General features: G+C 37.2%; 1 protein-coding gene across 1 annotated transcript; it reads left to right on the plus strand.

Annotated features, from left to right (window-relative positions):
• Positions 1-794: 794 nt before the first annotated feature.
• Positions 795-23,396, plus strand: LOC123667131 (E3 ubiquitin-protein ligase RNF13; the record flags this gene model as incomplete). The annotated part of the gene is made up of 10 exons (XM_045601109.1): positions 795-1,014; positions 11,954-12,123; positions 14,064-14,155; positions 18,620-18,722; positions 19,082-19,190; positions 19,305-19,479; positions 20,705-20,856; positions 22,539-22,640; positions 22,720-22,766; positions 23,330-23,396. Coding segments are annotated over exons 1-10 (1,116 nt in total), but the record flags the coding sequence as incomplete, so codon positions are not given.
• Between the last annotated feature and the right edge of the window lie 8 nt (positions 23,397-23,404).

A 23,404-nucleotide genomic window follows, 5' to 3' on the forward strand; every position in this document is an offset into this window, starting at 1 on the left:
TTTACTTTTTACGAGAAAGAACGGCTTATTAAAGAAGCTATTTTAAGAAATACAGCATTAATCCTTATCCAATTGCCATACCTTACGTACCTTAAGTACCATAAATACATTGTGCATTTAATATAGATCAATATGGTTCCATTTAAATTTTTTGTATATTTTCGAAGATATTACTGTTTTAAAATGGAGGGACATGGTAGTTGCGGCGATACCGGCTGGGAGGCCGGCGGCGCGTGCCTAAATAAATAAAAATAATAGCACGTCGAAGGCCGCGCTTTGTCCACCACACCGACTTTATCCTAAGCCGAGGTGCGTTCTCGCTAGGAGACACCCTTAGGACGAACAGACATCCCGAGCCCTCCTAAAGGGCCCCACTTTTACCTTCACGGCTAGGGCCAAAAGCACTAGATACTGCGAAAAAAAAAACGCGCTTCGCTCTATAGAACTTTATGATTAGCAGCGATCGCTCGTGTTTATCGGAGCTCTCTAGCGAGGAAAATAACATAAAAACGTGCTTTTCAGTGCGACAACTTAATCCGTACTTATAAGTACGTAACAATAAATTAAAAAAAAAATATTCAAAATTGTATTATCATACTAAAAATAGTATTTAAATAAAAAATATTCAAAATAGTATTTAAATACTAAAATGAATTCTTTTTTAAGACGACACGTGCTTTTCAGCGCGACAATTTTTCCAACAAATCCAAATGGCCTATTCTAACTACTGTTAAAATCTATACGTAACTTATCTGTACGATAACATTTAAGCAGTAAAACCGGCCCGCAGTCTAATATTTTGTTGTTCTTCTTGCAACTATTTAATTTCTTTTGTTTTTTTTTTTAGAATGAAAGCTTCCACGCTATGCAAAGTAAGCAGATTTAGGAAAAGGAGCGCAAATTAATGCGCTGACGATGCTTCGGACACTGCACACCTGCCTCCTGGGCTTCCTGGGCTTGCTGACCACCGTCCATGGAAACATCATCGTATATACAGAGGACCTGCCACATATTGTAAGTTATCAATATATTATAGCTACTATATTGTTTTAAGCTAACGCGATCACTTTTCATATTGAAATTTATATTTGTTTAGGTGCTTACCACAATTATTGTTTTGTTAAGGTCCCTATATTTTGGCAATTTTTCAATCGCCATAATGACGGGGAGACTGATCTCCCCGCTACTGATTACTAATCATAATAATTTATTAATAGGGTATAGGATTAAGCTTATTTATTTTTTATTAAATTAGAAGGGCACGAAACATACTGCTCAAACCCTGAACAGCCCGACCGGGGCTGGGGACGTACAGCTTACAATAATTCTCAGCCTAATTTATCGACTCTGCCGAGTCTTCAACGTCAACTACACGATTTGTCTGACCAACTTTGGCAAAGACCATTCAACTCTGTTATTTAGCGATCTTAAAGTCCATGTTTTCATTTCCACGCTCTTAATCTCATCTTCCCACCGTCGAAAGTGTACCTTAATTGGTTTTGTTGTTCTTAGCCTTGAAATTTTAGCAAAATTTTAGTACTAATATTTTTTTATTATCAAAAAAATATATTATACGATTTACATTGAATGGATAAAGAAAGATAAAAACATATTTTTATATAAGTCTAGTATAAAAATAAATTGACCCAATTTTGAGATAAAATATTAGATTGCGGAAAAAATGAAGATATCAGATAAAATATGACAGTTTTGGCATGTTGGAGGCGTAAATCCGGTCCCGGTTGTTAGGTAAGGTTAGCAGGTAGTATGCTGCTCAAAATCTGGAGCAGCCCGACTGAGGAAGTGCCTCGACCATTCAGAAGATCACAGTTAAATAATACTGCAGCTTAAAGCAGTATTGATTTCCTGTTGCTGAGTAAGATGACCATAGTCCCTGGGGGGAATTGGAATGGGTCGGCAACGTGCTTGCAATGTTTCTGGTGCGATATTGCAAGCGTCTATTAGCTACGGTAATCGCTTACCATCAGGTGATCCGTACACTTGTTTGCCGACCTAGTTGTATAAAAAATATACCTAATAACCGTTATTGTTTACACATTATAGAACAATATCCTTAAACCCACAGTGTAATTAACCCCGATATAGAAGGGAGGGTTTTTCCTAGTGGCAAGGTGCTTACAGAGTACCTTCGGCATTTCAACCTAGTTCTCGCGTTTGCCGCTAGATGACTCTGTATCGATTGTATCGTATATTCATCGTCTAGGCTGCAGTGTTTAAATTCTTATGCAAAATAATCTTCACGTATAAACGCGTTTCTCTCATGTTTCTGCGAATAAAACTCGCACTAGGCACTCTGTTACAGGCTATGTCAGTTAATTTCAGTTTTTGGCGCGTTTACATAACGTCTGCCGGCCGTATTGCGATCGTTATCGGTCACCGATACCTGTAAACAGAATGTCGGTGGCTTGTGGCCGATTTAGTGTAAAGATTTTTGTTTTATTTTGTTTTCATCACCTATTGCCCATAATGATCCACTAGCGTACGAATTTAACATTAAAAGCCATTTCACAAAAATCGGTAACAATCCGCGAAATTGTAATATTTTGACGTCGTTAATCTCAGTGTTGGATGCAATAATGTAATTTATATTCTTGAAATATAATAGAGCAACCTTTGTTGTAGTCCATAGTCAGATCAGAATTTTGATTTATGTTATGTGTATAAAATTATTAACCTTTTCATCAGCCTCCTCCCTGGGTAAACGGTCGCAATGTATACTTTGAAGTCCTACTTTTCAATAACCTCTACGTTGAAACCATTTTAAAAAAATATCATAATATGTGGAATATAATTTTGTTGTCCACTATCATAGATTTTTATTCCATTTGTATCTCTATTAAACGATAAAAAAAATTTAAAGTTACGAATATTTTCCAAATAAGTACAATTTTAAAAGCGATATTTCTCTTAGAAAACTAAGAAATTTTAACGAACTATCTTCATCAAAGTAAACTTACATCATTAAGGAATACAAAAAAAATAATTAAAAGATGTAATCATTTTTAATACATTTTATATTAAATAATAAAAAGATAGTATATATTACCACGCATCAAGCCCAGTAAATCAGTCGAGCGCTAGCGCTCTTAGAGGTAAGGTCCACGCCAAATTCTGCGGAGCCGTCTCTTTCGCTCACACGCGGCAAGCGCCTGTTGTTATAGCGGATAAACCGCATTTGATACTTTTATAATAAAATATAAATAAAATAAACATATTACGAAAATGACTGTAAAATAATATAATGATAATTTCAGTAAACAAATGTATAATTTAATTTTCTTTTCTCACATTATCAATACAAATAGGAATTTCAATCTGTTTGTCTTGTTATTTGTTAATTAATATGTTTGTCGGTGTCGATGTCATAAAATGCTATTTTATTCATATCGTAAATATTAGATTCATTCGTAAACTGAAAAAACTAAATCAATTTAAAAAAATTTGTTTCGTAAAATTGATTTTTTATTTTTATTTTAAATTTATTGACTGTTGTTATATAATATACTTGAAATTTTTAACAAATTAATTATGTAAAAAACATTTTATACCATAATTATAATTTTTATTATACATCAGAAAATGATCACGATGGTCTTTTGGTTGTCACACTATACGTACTAGCACAAAGATCGCGCGGCTCGTACGACTCGCGCGATGCGACCAAATTTACCTAAACTTGCAGAGCGTAAAATTGTGAAATGGCTCTTAATTGTGGCACTAAAAATAAAAGCTGTTTTTATAACTACATTATTATAGTATGATGTAGACAAAATTTTAATAAAAATCTCAAATCATATGCTTTGTATATATACAATCATAGTTTACGGAAGAAAGGACAGTAAATACTAAATACCTACATTGTCATGATGAACTTGTAGCGCGTTCACACTAGGTCTGGGCGACAGTATTGCGATCGTTATCGGTCACCGATTAGTTTAGTCTGGGATTGTATTGCGGTAACTGACCTAGGGTAAAAGTTGTTACGACATTAATCTAGTTTTAACCGCTAATTAACTATAGTAAAAATTCCCTAATGCGTGCGTGCCTGAGCGTTAAAATTCCTTAATCGTTAATTCGTGTCGTTACCAAAAAATAATTTAAAATAATTATTATTGCAAAATTATTTTTATATTTTTAAGTATTTTGGATTGTTTTTAAAAATATATATTTAAAATTGTTAGGATAGGCTAAATAAAGCAAACAAAGTTCTACTTTTTGTTTATATAACTTTTCGTATATAAATAAAACTTGTATTGTAGACACTTTCATTATATGTCAGTAATAGTTTTCGCATCTATAATAAGCAGGTACCTATGTAATAGTAAAAATATTATGTTGCCTAAAACTTTACCGCTCGTTTCAATACTCTACCTATTGTCAAAATCTATGGCTAGTAGGCAAAACCAGAGATAGATAAATGAAAACGACCATCTCTCAAAATCATCATCATCATTATCATTGCAGCCTATACAGTCCACTGCTGGACATAGGCCTCCACAAGTGTACGTCAAAAATAACGTGAACTCATGTGTTTTGTCCATAGTCACCACGCTGGGCAGGCGGGTTGGTGACCGCAGTACTGGCTTTGTCGCACCAAAGACGCTGCTGCCCGTCTTCGGCTCAAATCAATCAATCTCTCAAAATATAGAAGTTTAAATCACTTCTAGTTGAAAGTCTCTTTCCGATCATTTTTCAGCATAGAAAGAATAGAAATTTAAAATTATTGAATCTATAACTGTAAAGGTGATATCAATTAAAATATTTCGACGCGGTTGACAATTAAGATGTACGAGTATACATGGCATAAGGTCAATAGACAGGATACAGACGACACATACGGTCGAAAATATGTGTTGAAATTATGTATTAGGTATATAAAGTATATACATTCATATATGCATGCGTTATACAGTTTGCGAAAACATATTTAAATTTTCATCCCAAGAAACTTCGTAGGTATATTCAAATCATGACAAATTTCATTCAAATTAATTCAGAGGTTTCAGGGTCATGCGCAACTAAAGTACAGCGAGACAGATAAAAAAAATGGAAAGAATAATAAAGCGATTTGATGTTTTCTTATGTGCAGAATCGGACTTGTTACAGTGATGTCATATATACTTATGTATGGACACTGGAATTTTTTATATGTACTTCTGGCATGAACCATTTTCCGTTAATCCGAATGTTTATTTAATAATTGTGTTTGCAGACAAACGAAAAAAGACGTAGGTAGACGAAAAAATAGTCAAGTAAATACGCATTATCAAAGATTACTCCAAAATTTGTAATCAGATCTCGATGAAATTTAAATGTGACCACATGATAAATATAGGCTTTCGACTAAATTAAAAATTATCATTAAAAAATTATGCGGATTTCCGAGTTTCTCTTGATTTCTCTGGTATCAATATTCAAATGGGTCAAAACTGTTTTATGCTCAATTAACACAAATTAAAAGTTGCGGGAAAATATTTTATACTCTTTATTCTATTTTTAAAATGTCACATTTTACTAGTATCAAAACCCGCCAGTTACAAACAATATTACCAAAAAGATTTTATTGCAACTTATTACCAAAAAAATTTTTTCCCGACCTATTACTATGAAAAGTAATAGAAGTGACGGGTTAAGACGGGCAGGATTTGAAAATTTCATTTTTTTTTTTTTTTTTGATAACCTGTGACTGAGGTAGGGCACAACAGAAAATTTCTTGCTCAAAAAAATGGAGCAGCCCGAATGGGGTAGTACCTCGACCTTACAAAAGATCACAGCTAATTAGTACTGCTTTCAAGCAGTGTTGTGTTCTGTTGGTGAGTAAGGTAAGAGTTAAGGGTCCTGCAGGGAATTGGGGGTGGGCTCGGCAACGCACTTGCTATGCTTCTGGTGTTGTAGACGTCAGTAAGTTACGGTAGTCGCTTACCAACAGATGAGCCTTACTCTTGTTTGTCGACTTAGTTATATAAAAAAAAAAAAAACTATTAATGATCTATCAATATTTTTAGATAAAATGAATTGGCTGTAATTTCATACTAGTTGGTGCTAATTATAATTAAGCATAATTATATTTTATTTTATGTAAGTATTTTGTTAACATTTGAGCTACTAATTAATTATTATCAATAATGTAAGTAGCAACATTGTAATAGTTCGCATCCGATCGTTTTCCGTTTCTTTATCTATACAACTGTATATTTGCGACTTCGTTCGGATGAAATATTTTTATCTGTTTTTTTTTTTTTCTTTATTTATAAAAACGTATTTCTATAAATAAATGTCTTTATTTACAATAATGTCTTTGTGTCGATAGTGAGAACTTTAATGTTTTATCAATGAGGACGGAAACAAAATAACCTCGTTTCTATGTAAATTTGTATTTAACTCTTAATCAAATTTACTTTTAGCGCTTCACTTAGCTATGCCAATGTGGTCGTGCGAGGCCCCCATATTCAAGGCGGCAACTGTTAGCAATAAACTTTTTAAATTGCAAAACTCGTTTGTTTGATTACGCTGTCAAGCTTCAAGTGCACTGACAACTTTTCTAAAAACTGATAAGTCCTCCAATGTTGCAGATATGTCTAAGCGACAGTAGCAATTTCACAACAGGTGAAGATATCTGCTCGTTCGTTGTATCTTAAAACATAGTTTCAAGAAACGGATTGAGTAGGACATGACGGATTTTTAGGTTTGAGTTGTCTGGAAGAAATGGCCATTTTCAATCTCGTTTTTATAATACGCTAACATGAATATTCAATATGTAATTTTAAAATCTTATTTTATTATATTTTGAAGTTTTATGTATGTGAGTAATGTAGCTGCAATATCTCTCGCTCTTTTGTAAATCGCCTTCGGCTTCTGCTCATATAATTTCTGATTCACGTGATTGTCATTATACGAATACAGTGGTCTCTCAACTATGAAATTAAATGCATCGTTTTCGTCGTTTGCCGTATCTCCTTTGAAATAACTTCTTCTTAAAGTGCCGTCTCCTTGCGAACGTTGGCAATCATTAGTGCGATTTCAACTTTTGAGACCGCTGCTCTAAACAGTGCTCTTGAAGTCTTCCCGAACCACTAACGCAAGTTCTTTAGCCACGATACCCTTCTGCGGCCAGGCCTCCTTCTAACTGCTAATTTTCCCTGAAAAGTTATTTTAAATAACAGTTATTATTAATTAATGTACAGTCCGTACTTCTCCTACATGGGAAAAGAGGCATATACAGGCTGAAGCGTAAGCCTAAGTTTAGCTCCAAAATTATCCTGTGCTTAAAATTTTGTGTGATAATTTTGACTTATATATTCCCACGTAAATGATAAGAAATAATCGTAACACATCTTATTTATTAATTTAAATTACTATATTTTTTTATGTGCATAAAAAAAATAATTTATTCATTGGTAATAAAATTAATTTAATTAATACTAATTTAATATTTAAAAATATTGACAATGTGCAAGTTGTCCTGATAAGCTATCTAACGACAAGGAATATTACCAATAACGATAAGGTGTTGATAGTTTGCGTTTCATTAAGCACTCAGTTCGAGTCTAGGCGCATCGTCTCATGTGTCTTTTGTGATTAAATAAGTGTGAAAAGTGTTTAAAAATAGTACTAATAGAGTATAATTATTTTTAAATGTTTTGAGTTTTTCATTTTAATGGAATTTACCGTAGATAGCTACGGTAAATTCAAAAGCTCCAAACCAACGTCTATGTAAGAGTTACAACAGGACACATCAATAAATTTTAGTCTTAATGCCATCTTGAACGTTCTGCCTTAAGTAAAACCTTAAGTAACTTAGTTCGTAAGTTTTTACTAAATATTGTAAAGAGTTCTTTACAGATTAAAAAAAAAATTAAGAATATTGTGCGAAAAACTAGAAAAATTCAGTAAATGTAAGATATGTTTCGACTTCACGAATTTGACAACTTACGAGACAGATAAAAAACAAAATCTGTTGGCTCCACTGAGTGATTAAATAATTATTCGATAAGAACAGCAAACCAAAAATATATATGCATATATTATAAGACTTTAAAAATGGTTTATCAAAGAATACAGTTTTTTCATCTTATACATACATTAACACTAACATGCAAAATTTTTGGGCCTCCATGTTGTTTTCAATATAATTTTTTTGAAATTATTTTATTCTTTAAAACGTTCGGTTTTTGAATCGTTCGAGATAACCGGAATATAGACAATAACATCGTATTAATATGTTTTTAACAGCCGTATTTTAGTTGTACTACGGGAAATGACTTGTCGGTGAACAAACGTAGTGGGCCACTGCAATTCAGATCACGCGTTCTTTGAACTATATCAGAAATAAGAGTAATTACTGATGCGTTTGTGTAGAAAACTGTGTATTTGAAACAAATTAGATTTTTTTTAACAAAATGTCGTCCAGGAAGGTGCAGGGAACGCTAAAAGTCCTAGGGTCAAATCGTTTAAAGAGCTAATAAATTATACAACACAAAAAGAGAAGTTGACATAGTTAGGTTATTAATTACTAAATTGTCTATATATCTTATTAAAAATACAAATTAAAACATATACAATCTGGGTTAATTGTATGTATAACAAATCAATTTATGTATATCTGTGCAGATTTATCATTTGTCAATACATGTAACTCATCGTCAGACTGTTCAAGTACACAATCCGTGTTAATACTGTTTGTGCAAGGTCCAAGGCCAGGCAAGTGCAAGTCCTCGACATTAAACATGCGTCTAACTGTAACTTAATTAAACAATGTGAGATAATCTATAACGAAATTAATTTTATAATTTGAATTTGAAATTCGAATGCTAGTTTAAAAAAAATTCATTTGAATTCAGAAAGAGTCTACAGACCGGTCTTATTCTAAATCGCATTTTATTATGCAATTTAATTTTGAAACGTGACTTATAGCTGCTGACTTAAATTTCACTATGGAATTATAGATTTGAGTGTTAATCTTGTTTCTGTGCAGACGTGTAGTTCAGAACTATTGGTGTTATACATGAATACCGCAAGATTGTCGGGACGCGGTAAATGCGGTATAGGGTGACAATATACACTAAACAATTGTATCGAGAGTGTTTAGATGTTAGTATAAGTCGTTCAACGATCAAGAATGTCGCTACCAACTATAAAAAGTATAATTGTGATGCACATCGTCGGCATGCAGCATTTTGTGAGTATTTTATGCACTGACTCATTTATTTTGCTCTTGTATGTTTTTTTTTTATTTAAAATTCTGTCGCTCTTATCATTGACAATTATACATTACATACATAGTTGTTTATACAGATAAGTAAGGCTGCTACTATTAATAATTTTTAGAAACAGTATAACAATACTTTTTACTGTGACTAAAATTGTTAAGTATATAAAAACTACTATTTTAATTTCCCAGACCATCCTAATAGTATATATATTTTTTAATTTAAGTGCTATATCCACATGCTTATTATGCCCCTTGCTTTTGCTATTCCATTTTTTTTTTTGTTTAAACATGCATCGGTACTTCACTGCAACTTTAGAATCCTAGAAATCTTAATAACTAGTCTTAAAATTTCTAAAAGTCGACGCGAGTCCACTGATCAAGACTTTTCTACATATTGCTTTTTTTATATAGTTATTATTTTTATTATATTTACACTTATTTGCTAACTACAATATATGTACACTTATTTGCTACTTACAGTGTACACTTAACCTATGTTATTGTTAGTAGTTAGGTTTTTTTTTGTGTGCTTAGAAATCGTTTTATCCATTTAACTTTCTTTTTTTTTATTTTTATTAATATATTATATGACTAATCCTATCTTAATAAGTACATAATTATATAAAGCCTTATTACAATTACATTATCCTATACCTATACTATTACATTTAATTTTATTATTTATATTACATACATTACACTTTGATATCCTAATAGTGTATTAGAACGCTTCAGCTTGTAATATCCCACTACTGGGCATAGGCCTCTTTCCCCATGTAGGAGAAGAATCAGAGCTTAAGCCACGCTGCTCTAATGCGGGTTGGCGGGTATATTCCCTACTATGAATAATGATCGCTATCAAGTGTAGATGATAACAACCGGGACCGACAGCGTAACGTGCTCTCCGAGGCACGATGGGGAGACCCACAAGGATTGCACAAACACCCAGACCACGGCAAACATCTGTATGGCCAATACAAATGTTTGTCATGTACGGGAATCGAACCCGCAAACGCCGGTCCAAGCGCCAGTGCAACAGCCACAAACCAGTGCTGTGACCGTTGCGCCAACGTGTCGTCTGGAAATTCTAATGCGAAACTGTGATGTATTGGAAATTCAGATTTAATTTTATTCTATATGAATATATCGCTTTGTATGCATTTATGTTGAGATTCGAATTTATGATGATATTCGATTTAGTGCTGATATAACTGGTTTTTTATGCAAATTATTAAACGAGTATTTGACAGGTCTCGAGACGAATTTTCTTTTTTTAATGCCTACATTTTTTTTTAATTAAGATTTTACGATTTATGTGATACGTAGTTATTAAATTTGAATGAAAAAAGAACCGCCTCATGTGTTCGACCATATCTATCGCACGAGGAACTATAATAATACTATAGTAGATGTTTGAAAATTCCATAGTATTAGTTATTACTATGACCGCTAAAACGACAAATAATAGTATTTAAAATAAAGTTCTACACTTTCCTATTAAATAATATGTTTTTTTTTTAATTCGTCGTCCGGGTATTAAAATTTGCGGAAAGCTGTACAACTACCAGCACTTGGATAACCACCCAACAGCTGGCTTTAAAATACACAGGCCGAAAACGGGCAGCAGCGTTTTCGGTGCGACAAAGCCAGCCCTGCGGTCACCAACCCGCCTGCCCAGAGTGGTGACTAAGGACAAAACACATGAGTTCACGCCATTTTTGGTGTGAACTTATGGAGGCCTATGTCCAACAGTGGACTGTGGTAGGCTGAAATGATGATGATGATGATGATGATGATGAATGATGTACAACTACCAACGACCCCAATGAGTCAGATACAAAACTGACACTGTAGTTTATTTAAGTAGACTTTAATAAAATTGCGAAATTAAATACACGGTAAAAAAGCCTTTGTTCCAAGATCTCCAAAGGAACATTTGAATCGTCAATTCAAGCAGTGTAAATTTTTAATTAATTAATTACTTGCATATAACACAAATATGCAGCTACCACTGATTTGGAATATAGATTTTACTGAGACAAGTTCGCAAGAAACTTAATCAATTGCATTGACATTCAGCCTGTAACATCCCACTGCTGGGCATAGGCCTCTTTCCCCATGTAGAGAAGCTTAATCCACGAGGCTTCTCCACTGCGGATTGGCGGATATGTGCTCTACTATGAGTAACGATCGCTATTACTACGATAACAATCGGGACCGACGGCTTAGCGTGCTTTCCGATGCACGGTGGGGAGACCCACAAGGACAGACATCCAAACCAAAAAGAAATATTTGTACAAATACAATTATACTTAAATATAATAATAAATATTTATTTTTATTTTATTATATGAATACTTCTTATACTGTTTGCCTCGCTATATGAAACACTTACTCATGACCATGGGTTGACTGGAAGAAATCTCTTTCAGAGATAAGTCCACCTTTGCCATAAACCTTACTATTATTTTATGTTTTATATCTATTTTTTGAGTGCAATAAAGTATATACATACATACATAAATATTTAGGCGAGTATGCGCACCACACCAGAGCGGTAGCTTAATCATTATTTTCAATCAATTATATTTATTTATTGTCTATAATTTTACAAAATTCAGTTATAGGTCCCGCACAAAATCAAGCGCCACTAAATTTATATGTATAACTAATCTGATCGTTAGATATCTTATACTGAATAACTCCAAATCTTCTCTTCAGATAACGGAAGAATTCCGCGACATGCCAGCCAGCTTCGGGCCCGAGCTGCCTCCGGACGGACTGCGAGGGTTCTTAGTGGTGGGCGAACCGGAAGATGGCTGCAGTCCGCTAGTAAAACCTCCCGTCAACACAGACAACTTCACTGGGAAATGGATTGTCTTGGTTGCTAGGTGAGTCTTTGAATGATTGCCAGGGTTGCTGTAAAATATTGTTTGATTGATAGGTTTAATAGTTTTCAGTTGTGCACTATTGATTCCGGCCATGTCACGTAAAGTGATCACGAACGAGATTAATCGGTGCGGTTGAGATACCAGTCTCAATTAAATTTTTAGAACAGGCAAAATATACTTTCATTGTTACACCTTTACCTAAAACAATTCAAACATATGTTATATAATCAATATATGTTATTGTTATGTCAATATATGTTGAACTAAAACTATAGTCAATACTAACTAAATGAGGGGAGGTAAAAAAAAGTCGCGAAATGGGGGTAGGCGCTAATTGAGAGATTCATTATTAGTATATATACCATGAATGTTTATCTGTATGTCCTTTATAGAATCGTAAACTATACATTTGACCATGTCATAATCTTCAGCAAAGTGTCGTACATGAGCACATAAAGGTTTCTGAGTTGTTACGACCAAAAATAAAATAAAAAGCGTAGCAACGCGCGCAGTGTACAGCATTTTATAAAAATAAAGAAATTTAATGGAAAATTCTAGAAAAGACGCTGACAACAGAAAACGGTACATAAGTATACCTAAATAACATTTTTTTTATAATTTTTTTCTATCTGTTTGTTCCGGCTAATCTCTGAAACGGTTGGACAGATTTTGACGAGACTTTCACTGGCAGATAGCTGATGTAATAAAGAGTAACTTGGCTACTTTTATTTTAGTTTTTTTTTTTTGTAACTGCGAACTGAACAATTTTTTTCTTAAATCCACGCGGACGAAGTCGCGGGCACAGCTAGTTACTAATAAAGATCACGTTTACATAGGAGACGTTGTTACAACCAAGAAAACCCTTTGTTTTGAAATTAACCGTTAAACCATTGAACATTAAAAAAATGTATTAATACTAATTCTCGAAGCGGGAATCGATCCAGCGACCGTCGACGTTTAAATTGTTTTTACATAAGTTATTTCGATTTGATAAAACGATATCATTTTAGTAAATCTCAATATGAATGAATATAATAAAGGTGAAGGTCAATTTACTTATCATTGTATAACATTTCAAAGTCAATGACGAACGTTTGTCTACAGGACTAATACAAATTTTATCTTAAACATATCCTAATAAATCACGATTCGCGATTCACTATTCATATATTTTCCTGTAATATCCCACTGCTGGACTTAGGCCTCTTTCTCCGTGTTGGAGAGGAATTGGAGCTTAAGCTACCACGCTGCCGGACTGCTGGTTAACGGATATATTCCCTACTATGAGTAACGATCGCTATCAGGTGTACATGATAACAACCGGGTCCGACGGCTTGTACGGAAGTACACAGACACCATTTCTCTTCTACAATGTACACACACGGTCGTCACATGCTTGTGTTATAGGTAACAGCCGACTGGTATAGCTGATTTTTTTTTTTCGATAAAAAATATATAAATATATATATTACACCTAGACTTGGGGTGGGAATCGAACCCACGACCTTAGGAGCAGAAAGCAGGGTCACTAGAAACTGAGCCAACGGACTATTCAAAATGTATTGTATTGTTTGTTCTGTTTCGCTTAAAAATAAATTATAGTTTGGTGATATGATTGTATAATTTATTTTTCATTTTTTAGTTCGATTTTTCAATAAATAATTTGAGGACATGGGATGCGCAGATCGCGCGCTAGCTTTATCTCTCTTACTTGCTTACAGAGGATCCACGAAAGAATTTATTAATCCTGGCGGTCCTAATTAGGATATTGGGAAACTGTTATTGAATTATTGCATTGTCATCGGTCCTTGATACGTGTGCAAAGTGTTAGTTGATCAAACTTCTGGAAATTGGTGAAAATTAATCTCAAAGATTCCGTTACATACATACAACCCAAGCTAATAAAAGCGTGGTAAAAATGACAATTTCTTAATTTCTAGATATAACTGCAGCTTCGAGGTAAAAGTCCGGAACGCGCAGGCAGCGGGTTTCGATTGTGCCATCGTACACAATGTCAACTCTAGTGAGCTGGGTGAGCAATATTTAAGCCTATTTTATACATATAATTACCACTAGCCCACCCGTGCCCACTTCGTTGGGCGTTTATATTAATCAAATAACATACTTTAAAGAACAAATTTTTAGCACTTAAATAAATAATATGTTGCTCCCGTGTATTTTTTTTTTTTTTTTTTTTTTTTGAAATTACAGAACCAAATAACATACCTTAAAAAACAAATTTTATAGCACTCAAATAAATAATATGTTGCTCCAACGCCATCTATCAAAAATCGAGAAAACGTCGTCGATAGACTAAAATTAATAATTAAATTAAATTAATAACGTCGAAAGACTAATAATTTTTTTCTAATAGCGATAGATGGCGCTAGTTTATTTACCATTTTGATATTATATTTTAATCTTTTTCTTATTTACTGATTTTTTTTTTCAATTACAATAAAATATAGCCTATGTCACTCCTGAATAGTGTAGCTTTCTGTAAGTGAAAGAATTTTCATGATCGGATCAGCATTTGCGAAGATTACCCCCTACATACAAACAAAGCTATAAACTTTACCTCTATAATACTATAATTGAATAAATAATTAATATGATAATTCACTTGCCGCTGATATCGTCGATCGTATAATAAATAATCATTCTACATGACCGATATTTTAAAAGTTGGTCAGTCACCCGAGTAGAAATTTTTTCGTGTTCCTTAGAAGGGCCGGACCGGGCATGCCTGATCTGGACCGGATAAGGCATGTAACGCAGAAAATTTGGACCTGATCAGAATGATATGAGATTTCCTTCCATCCCATTTTGCCATCGGTCCCGGTTGTCATCATAAATACCTTATAGCGATCGTTACTCATACCACCAACCCGCAGTGTAACTGCGTGGTGGATTAAGCTCAAATTCTTCTACATGGAGAAAGACCTATCCTCAACAGTGGGATATTACAGGCTGAATGCGAATGCGAAAAATTGGGAAGTCCAATGATAAGGAATATTGATTGAAATTTCGAAAAAAAACGCTGGCAATAGCAAAACTCCTACCGAAAACCATATAGGCTTTTTAACCTACCACTAAATAAATCATACATTGATAAAAAGTAAAGCCATGCGATGTCTAATTTTAAAACAGGTAGGTAAAAGGTCATAAAAACGATTACGTCCAGGAAGTCTCGTTATTTTAAATGAGTTTATAGAAACTATTATCAAAAGACTGTTATCGAGTGAAATTGTAATTCAATGAACTAAAATCCAAATGATTTTATTTATTGTAACTGAATATTCATTGAAGATCCTACTTATATTTTTACGTTATCATATATATTGGCCCATTCGGTCTTAAAAAAATAAATAAGAATAAGCTTAATTACTATTAACCATCTGCCGAGTGTCATCACCGCGATGCTCGGCGACGATGAGTCCTGGAAGGCGATAGTCTCCTTCTGCGAGACAGTAATGTCCTAGAAGGAGAACGACGAGCGGATGAGAGAGGAGGCCGCCGACGAGGCCTCCCTCCGCAGGCGACGAACGGGGGTGTGTAGGAGGCGCTTCTTAATGCCCCTCCAGTAACGCCCCTGTGCCCGTGGCGGGATGGGAACCCGATCCTGCTAGACATGACGTCGTCGGGACTGTCCAGTGGCGAGCTGGACAGTCCCCATGGAGAAAAAGTTTGGCCATTTCGCCGAGGCCAGCCTGTCGCTGAAGGGATCCTGTTACCTGCAGATCCGGGACCCTCCAATTAAACCGGCTGAAGGCTGCTGCAGGGGTTTGGTCGGTATTGCATCCTCAAGTGCTGAAGCCGACATACGGTCTAGTTCTGCCTACCCGGGCGTCCTGGATATCACCCGTACATGGGTTCCGTGCGATACTGAAAAAAAATACTATTAACCGTAATTTCATATCTTTGCTTACGCTTTTCTTCTATAAAGAAACATTAAGAAATTAGAAGAATATTGATCCGGAATATCATTTTGTTCTACGCAAATGGTATCTTAATTCGCTTATTGACATATTTTAATGAACCAGTTTATTGTACCTAAAAATAATTACAACAAATATCCAACGTAGAATAAATAATAATGAAAAATAACACATAAACAATGTAATAGGTTTATTTTATTTTGACACCTATAGTGATAGGAATAAGGGCGATTTTCCAATACGGGAACTAGAACGAAAGTGCGTTTGTTATAAGTGCCGTGATAAATGAGTGATTATTTATACCCTTATCTGGTCATCCGCAATAATACTACAATTGAACTAAACATCACAGAAGCTTCAGACGCGTCTAACCAAAACTCTTGCACTTTTCTTATATTATCTGTATTTTTCTTGATAATCAAGTAATAATAATTCAAAATAAAACTGATTTTAATATTGATGGAAAAATGGATGGACATCGCCTTAGTCATGTGAGTGTGTCACCGAAGTATTTATTGTAATGTTAAATAGTTTGTAAATTTTGAGATAACCTTTATGTACCCACATCTCTTTCCAATAACATATTTAAGTGAAGTGTTAATTCATCAGTAAGTAAAAAAAAAAATTATTTAATTAAAATAAAAGTTCTGAAAAACATAATTGAAATTATGACAAAAATTTTGAATTTCGAAAATATATATTTTTTTTTTTTATTTGACATTTATTAAAAAGACTTCCTTATTCTATATTTTTTCTTTATGATAATTATTATTTTAGTTCCTTTTAATTGTTTGGATTTGGTTTTAATCAATGTATAATAGGTTTTCTTCAAAGGAAAAGCTTAATTTTCTCTGTATTTACTTTGATAAAGACATAAAATGATTCTATACGTAATTATGTTTAAATTTTTGAATACTCTTCATAATTATAAAATAAGAGTCATTATACATAATACAGAATTTTAGTATATTTTATTTAGGTTAAAAATATTTATGCAAATTATTGTAATTTGTTAATATAACTTTGTTTTTGTAAAGTATATGATTACAAATCGTTCTACTGTACTGACATAAACAGACTATTTGATTACTTATTTTTACTGTGATTTACGTAATCATAAACTATAAAATTAAGCGAGAAATTAAAAAAAAAAAAACCTATTTTTGAAGTAAAACCTCTTTACGCACGCTTGACTTGGGGAGTAACCTGGTAAATGCGTGACAAGGGCGTTACAAAAAGTGTGATCGGGTGAGGCGAACGGAGCAAGAGAGAGAGATGCGAGCACACGTTTTTCCTCTCTTTCTCTCTTAGCCAGTTACGTTTCGTATATCTTAGACACAGTGCTGGTCTATTGTGCAGAAGTTTGACTACGGTCGTGTGGTCTAAAGCACACTCGTTATTTTTTTATAAATACGAAAAAAAGAATTTTATTACGATACAATTTAAAAAAAATCTGTTTATTGAACAATTAATACCACATTGTGCTTAGACACAAATGAATTTACATTAATAATAATAATATTTTTTTATATTTTTCAAAGATATTTGTTTCTTTTTTTGTAAACATATTTAAAAGTATAATAATATGTTAAAATATTAAAAATAATAGCAATAATAATAATATAACTCGTTATTGTACACCAAAATAAGGAACATAACAAGAAAAAAAGGAAATAAATACAAAAGGCGGCCTTATCGCTAAAGAGCGACCTCTTCCGGGCAACGTTACGGTAGATAAAATGGTATATTAATAGTGTAGGTGTACAGTTTTTAGATCCATAAATAAGTACAAATATTTATTTTTTATACCACTAGGTCGGCACTATACTAAGCACGTCGGTCACTGTAGCTTATAGACGCCTGCAACACCAGAAGCATCGTAAGCGCTTTGCCGACCCTATCCCCAATCTCTCCCAGGAGCTACTGCTTTTGTTAGTCTGATTTATAGTACGCTTCAGCCTGTAATATCCCACTACTGGGCATAGGCCTCTTTCCCCATGTAGGAGAAGGATCAGAGCTTAATCCACCACGCTGCTCCAATGCGGGTTGGCGGATATATTCCCTACTATGAGTAACGATCGCTATCAGGTGTACATGATAACAACCGAGACCGACGGCTTAACGTGCTCTCCGAGGCACGGTGGGGAGACCCACAAGGACTGCACAAACACCCAGACCACGGCAAACACCTGTATGGCCAATACAAATGTTTGTCGTGTGCGGGGATCGAACCCGCAACCGCCAGCACAACAGGTACAATCCATGGCTGTAACCGTTGCGCCAACGCGGCGTCGCGTGATTTATAGTAAATAGCTTAAAAATATTATGTATTATACGTGATGTTTTAATGCCTCACTGTTATAAACACCTTCCTTCCCCTACTCAGAGAAAGAGGTCTATGCCCAGCAGAATGTTGCAAGCTGAATCGAAACATATCGTATCGTTATAACCAAGCGTACGTGAATATAACCGTTTTGATGTCTGCTTGAATAAAATATGTTTATAGATCATGACTGGCATGGTATACAGGTGTTGTACGTTATTTTCTTACATTTCAGAGACGATGTCGGCGAAGGATCCTGATGGTATAACGATTCCGTCTGTCTTCGTCAGCGAACTCGCTGGAGAGATCCTCGGCGAGGAGTACATATATACTAATCGGTAATTTTTACATGTATTTATATCGACCACTTTTATTTACATGATATCGATAACAATGACGTAGCGAGCTTAACTCGCCCTGGCCCCAATATTATATATTAAAAAGCCGACCGATGGTGGGATAACCATTCAACCGCTGGCTTTGAAATACAGGCCGAAGACGGGTAGCAGCGTCTTCGGCGCAATAAAGCCAGTCTTCGGTCACCAATCCGCCTGCCCAGCGTGTTGACTATGAGCAACACACATGAGTTCACGTCATTTTTTGGCGCTAACTTGTGGAAGTCTGTGTCCAGCAGTGGACTGCGATAAGCTGAAGTGATGATGATGATGAATCACGTTGTTGAACAAACCTGTTACAGTTACTATATAATGGTGAACGGAGACCTGCCGTTCAACATCAACACGCACCTGCTGCTGCCGTTCGCCATCGTCGTGGTGCTCTGTCTCATTGTGATACTTATATTTATGGTAAGAAACCTTAATTTTGAGAATTGTTAGAAACGTTTACAACTTACAAGTGCCTCCTATTTGACTGATTTTTCGTATATAGCTTAAAAATTGTATGTTCTTTATCAATTACAGATAGTAAAATGTATAAAAGATCGCAGACGAGCTCGACGGCATCGGCTGCCGAACAGGGCGTTGAAGAAGATACCTACGTGCAAGTTCAGCAAGGGAGACCCCTACGACACGTGCGCCATCTGCCTCGACGATTACCAGGAGGGCGAGCGCCTCAGGGTGCTGCCCTGCGCGCACGGTAAGATACCTCCGCGTGTCCCTCGCAGCTAGCTGTACTGCGACCCGCCGTCCCCCGCGCGTGTCCCTCGCAGCTAGCTGTACTGCGACCCGCGCGCCCCGCCCGCAGTCCCCCTCGCGTGTCCCTCTCAGCTAGCTGTACTGGCGACCCAGGCGCCCCGCCCGCAGTCCCCCTCGCGTGTCCCTCTCAGCTAGCTGTACTGGCGACCCGCGCGCCCCGCCCGCAGTCCCCCTCGCGTGTCCCTCTCAGCTAGCTGTACTGGCGACCCAGGCGCCCCGCCCGCAGTCCCCCTCGCGTGTCCCTCTCAGCTAGCTGTACTGGCGACCCAGGCGCCCCGCCCGCAATCCCCCTCGCGTGTCCCTCTCAGCTAGCTGTACTGCGACCCGCGGTCCCCCGCGCGTGTCCCTCGCAGCTAGCTGTACTGGCGACCCGCGCGCCCCGCCCGCAGTCCCCCTCGCGTGTCCCTCGCAGCTAGCTGTACTGGCGACCCAGGCGCCCCGCCCGCAGTCCCCCTCGCGTGTCCCTCGCAGCTAGCTGTACTGGCGACCCAGGCGCCCCGCCCGCAGTCCCCCTCGCGTGTCCCTCTCAGCTAGCTGTACTGCGACCCGCGGTCCCCCGCGCGTGTCCCTCGCAGCTAGCTGTACTGCGACCCGCGCGCCCCGCCCGCAGTCCCCCTCGCGTGTCCCTCGCAGCTAGCTGTACTGGCGACCCAGGCGCCCCGCCCGCAGTCCCCCTCGCGTGTCCCTCGCAGCTAGCTGTACTGCGACCCGCGCGCCCCGCCCGCAGTCCCCCTCGCGTGTCCCTCTCAGCTAGCTGTACTGGCGACCCAGGCGCCCCGCCCGCAGTCCCCCTCGCGTGTCCCTCTCAGCTAGCTGTACTGGCGACCCAGGCGCCCCGCCCGCAATCCCCCTCGCGTGTCCCTCTCAGCTAGCTGTACTGCGACCCGCGGTCCCCCGCGCGTGTCCCTCGCAGCTAGCTGTACTGGTGACCCGCGCGCCCCGCCCGCAGTCCCCCTCGCGTGTCCCTCGCAGCTAGCTGTACTGGCGACCCAGGCGCCCCGCCCGCAGTCCCCCTCGCGTGTCCCTCGCAGCTAGCTGTACTGCGACCCGCGCGCCCCACCCTTGGTCCCCCAGCGCGCGTCCCTCGCAGCTAACTGTACTCGCGACCCGCGTGTCCCCACTGCCCCCGCTGCCATGCTGTCGCTGTACCGCGCCGTTGTCCGCAGCGTACCACGCCAAGTGCATCGACCCGTGGCTGACGCGCAACCGGCGCGTGTGCCCCGTGTGCAAGCGGCGCGTGCTGGCGGCGGGCGAGCGCGCGCCGCACGACTCCGACTCCGAGAGCGAGCCGCTCATCGCGGACGCGCCGCGCACGCAGGTACCGTACCCTACCGCTCTGCTGTCTCGTTGTCTGTACTACAGCTACGACGATATGCCGTTATTGGTAGGTCGGGGAAAGGTCTACTCGTATTTTCTAGTAAAAAGTTGCAAAAAAATCTTGTTCTATTGCTTGTGACTGGATTGTCTTGATATGACGAAAAGATGACATTTTAAAAATGAAATTAAAAAGTAATAAACGGTTTCTCTCCACTTTTTATTTGTTTTTTTTTTTGTCCCCTAAAATGGATGAATCCAGGGAAAATATTTGCTACATTTTAAAAGTTTTGCGCGAGAAAAATTTCTTACATTTATGGACCTAATGCAGTGTCAGTGAGAGTAGCACAAAATTGATTCAAACGTTTTCAGTCAAGAAATTTTGATGTCAATGATGCCTTTTGCTCTGGTTGCTCAGTCTTTTATCCGAAACGTGACGAAATTTTTGAAAAAGTGAAGCTAAATCGATATTTGAGTAGTTAGGATATTACTGAAGATCTGAGAATTGGCCATAAAACAGTTATGACCCATTTGAAAAATGCTCGATATATCGGTGCCACATAAACTCTCTGAATGAAACCTAATGGACCGTGTACTCATTGGCGATACTCTCTTAAGACGTATTGATATTGAACCATTTTTATAAAGATTGATCGCTGGTGACGAAAAAATCACCGATCACCTACAATATAATATAAGAATGTAGGAAAGAGATCGTAATAAAGGTCGGTCAAACTGCACAGATGGGCGACAGCGAAACCAGGGTCGAAACGCAATAACGTGATGTTGAACGTATGATGAGATTGGAAGGGCATCATTATGAGCTTTCAACGCCGGCCAAAACTATCGATTCGAATCTACTGTCAACAGCTGATGAGACTTAAGCAAAAATTGAGAATAAGCGGTCAGAATTGATTAACAAAAAAGGTGTGGTCTTTCATCACGACAACGCCTGACCACATACCTTTTTAACCACTCAACAAAATTTGAGAGGCTGGGAAGTCTTAATGCATCCACCATATTGCCCGACTTGGACCCTCAGATAATTATGAGATGTTTCGGTCTCTTCAAAATTCTTTAGATCATGTAAAGTTAACATCAAGACAGAACTGTCAAAACTACTTGTCGCGGCTTTTTAATAAGAAGACATCTACTCTAATACTGGCAATTCCGCAAGGGTGCTAAAGCCAAAGAAAGAGGAGAAGAATAAGAAGTCCCAAAATTTGTACAACAATGGAATCCTGTCACTACCTAGGAGATGGCGGCAAGTTATCGAACAATAGGGTACATACATATATACTATAGTTATTGTGAAATATTTTTGGTAAAATCTTACTTTGAATTACTATAAAATACGAAGAAACTTGTTCCCCGACTTATAATATGTTTAGAGTTATTGATTTTGGTAGGAAATATTTTGAAATGGGCAATTTTTTTATACGGTTTGTGTGTCCTTATTATAAATGTAAAAAAAATTATGACTCAATTCTTATTGAAAGCGAATAATATTGATATTAATGTCATTCATCATAGGTTTTATTACTGATACAATCCCAACACTTAAATTAAATTTCATATTTTACCGGTGTGCGGCATAAATCAACAATGATTTTTGTCACACCGTTAAATGATAATGTTTTTAGTAAAAAAAAATTGTATTTTAAATAAATAAAATGTATATTTCAGGGTGGTACTTTCGAGGAACAGCGAGAGAACCCATTCGTGAGAGCGGCGCGGTATATATCTAGACTGCGCAGTCGCAGTCAGAGAGGGGAGGGTGATGCAGAGGTAAATACTCGGACACTACAATTTAAAAATATATATGTATATGTAGTCAAATTTGTCTAAAATTATTCTTTTTTTTTAGGTAGCTCAACCTTCAGAAGAAAATGAACAAAATTCCAACGAAGAACCGTAAGCATTGATTTACTTGTTTGATTATAGAATTTTTTTAATGTTAATACTTGGAAAAGAGTTAGTCAAATGATATATATGCTTCAGCCTGTAATACCCCACTGCTGGGCATAGCCCACTTTTCCCCATGTAGGAAAAAGATCAGAGCTTAATCCACCACGCTGCTCCAATGCGGGTCGACAGATATATTCCCTAATATGAGTAACGATCACTACGGGTGTACATAATAACAACCGGGATCGACGGCTTAACGTGCTCCCCGAGGCACGGTGGCGAGACCCACAAGGACTGCACAGACACTCAGTTCGCCTCGCCCGATCACACTTTTCATGACGCTCTCGACACATATTCACCAGCTTACTCCCCAAGTCAAGCGTGCGTAAAGAAGTTTTACTTCAAATAAAATCTTTTCTTTTTTTTATTCTTTTTTTAAATTAAGATTTCATTAAGAGTATGAACACTATTGTATAACTTCCAGTGGTCCCGCACTCTGCAAAGCCTGTTTCACACCAAATAATCCATTATGCATGGAACTGCAAACACTAACCCCCCCTTCCCCCCAGGGTGTCAGAAAGCCACGAGTCCGCCCCTCTGATCCGCTCGGAGCCGGAGGGCCGGCGACGCGGCCGCCGCCCGCG

The sequence above is a fragment of the Melitaea cinxia genome, chromosome 2 (genome assembly GCF_905220565.1).
Source record: "Melitaea cinxia chromosome 2, ilMelCinx1.1, whole genome shotgun sequence".
NCBI lineage: Eukaryota > Metazoa > Arthropoda > Insecta > Lepidoptera > Nymphalidae > Melitaea > Melitaea cinxia.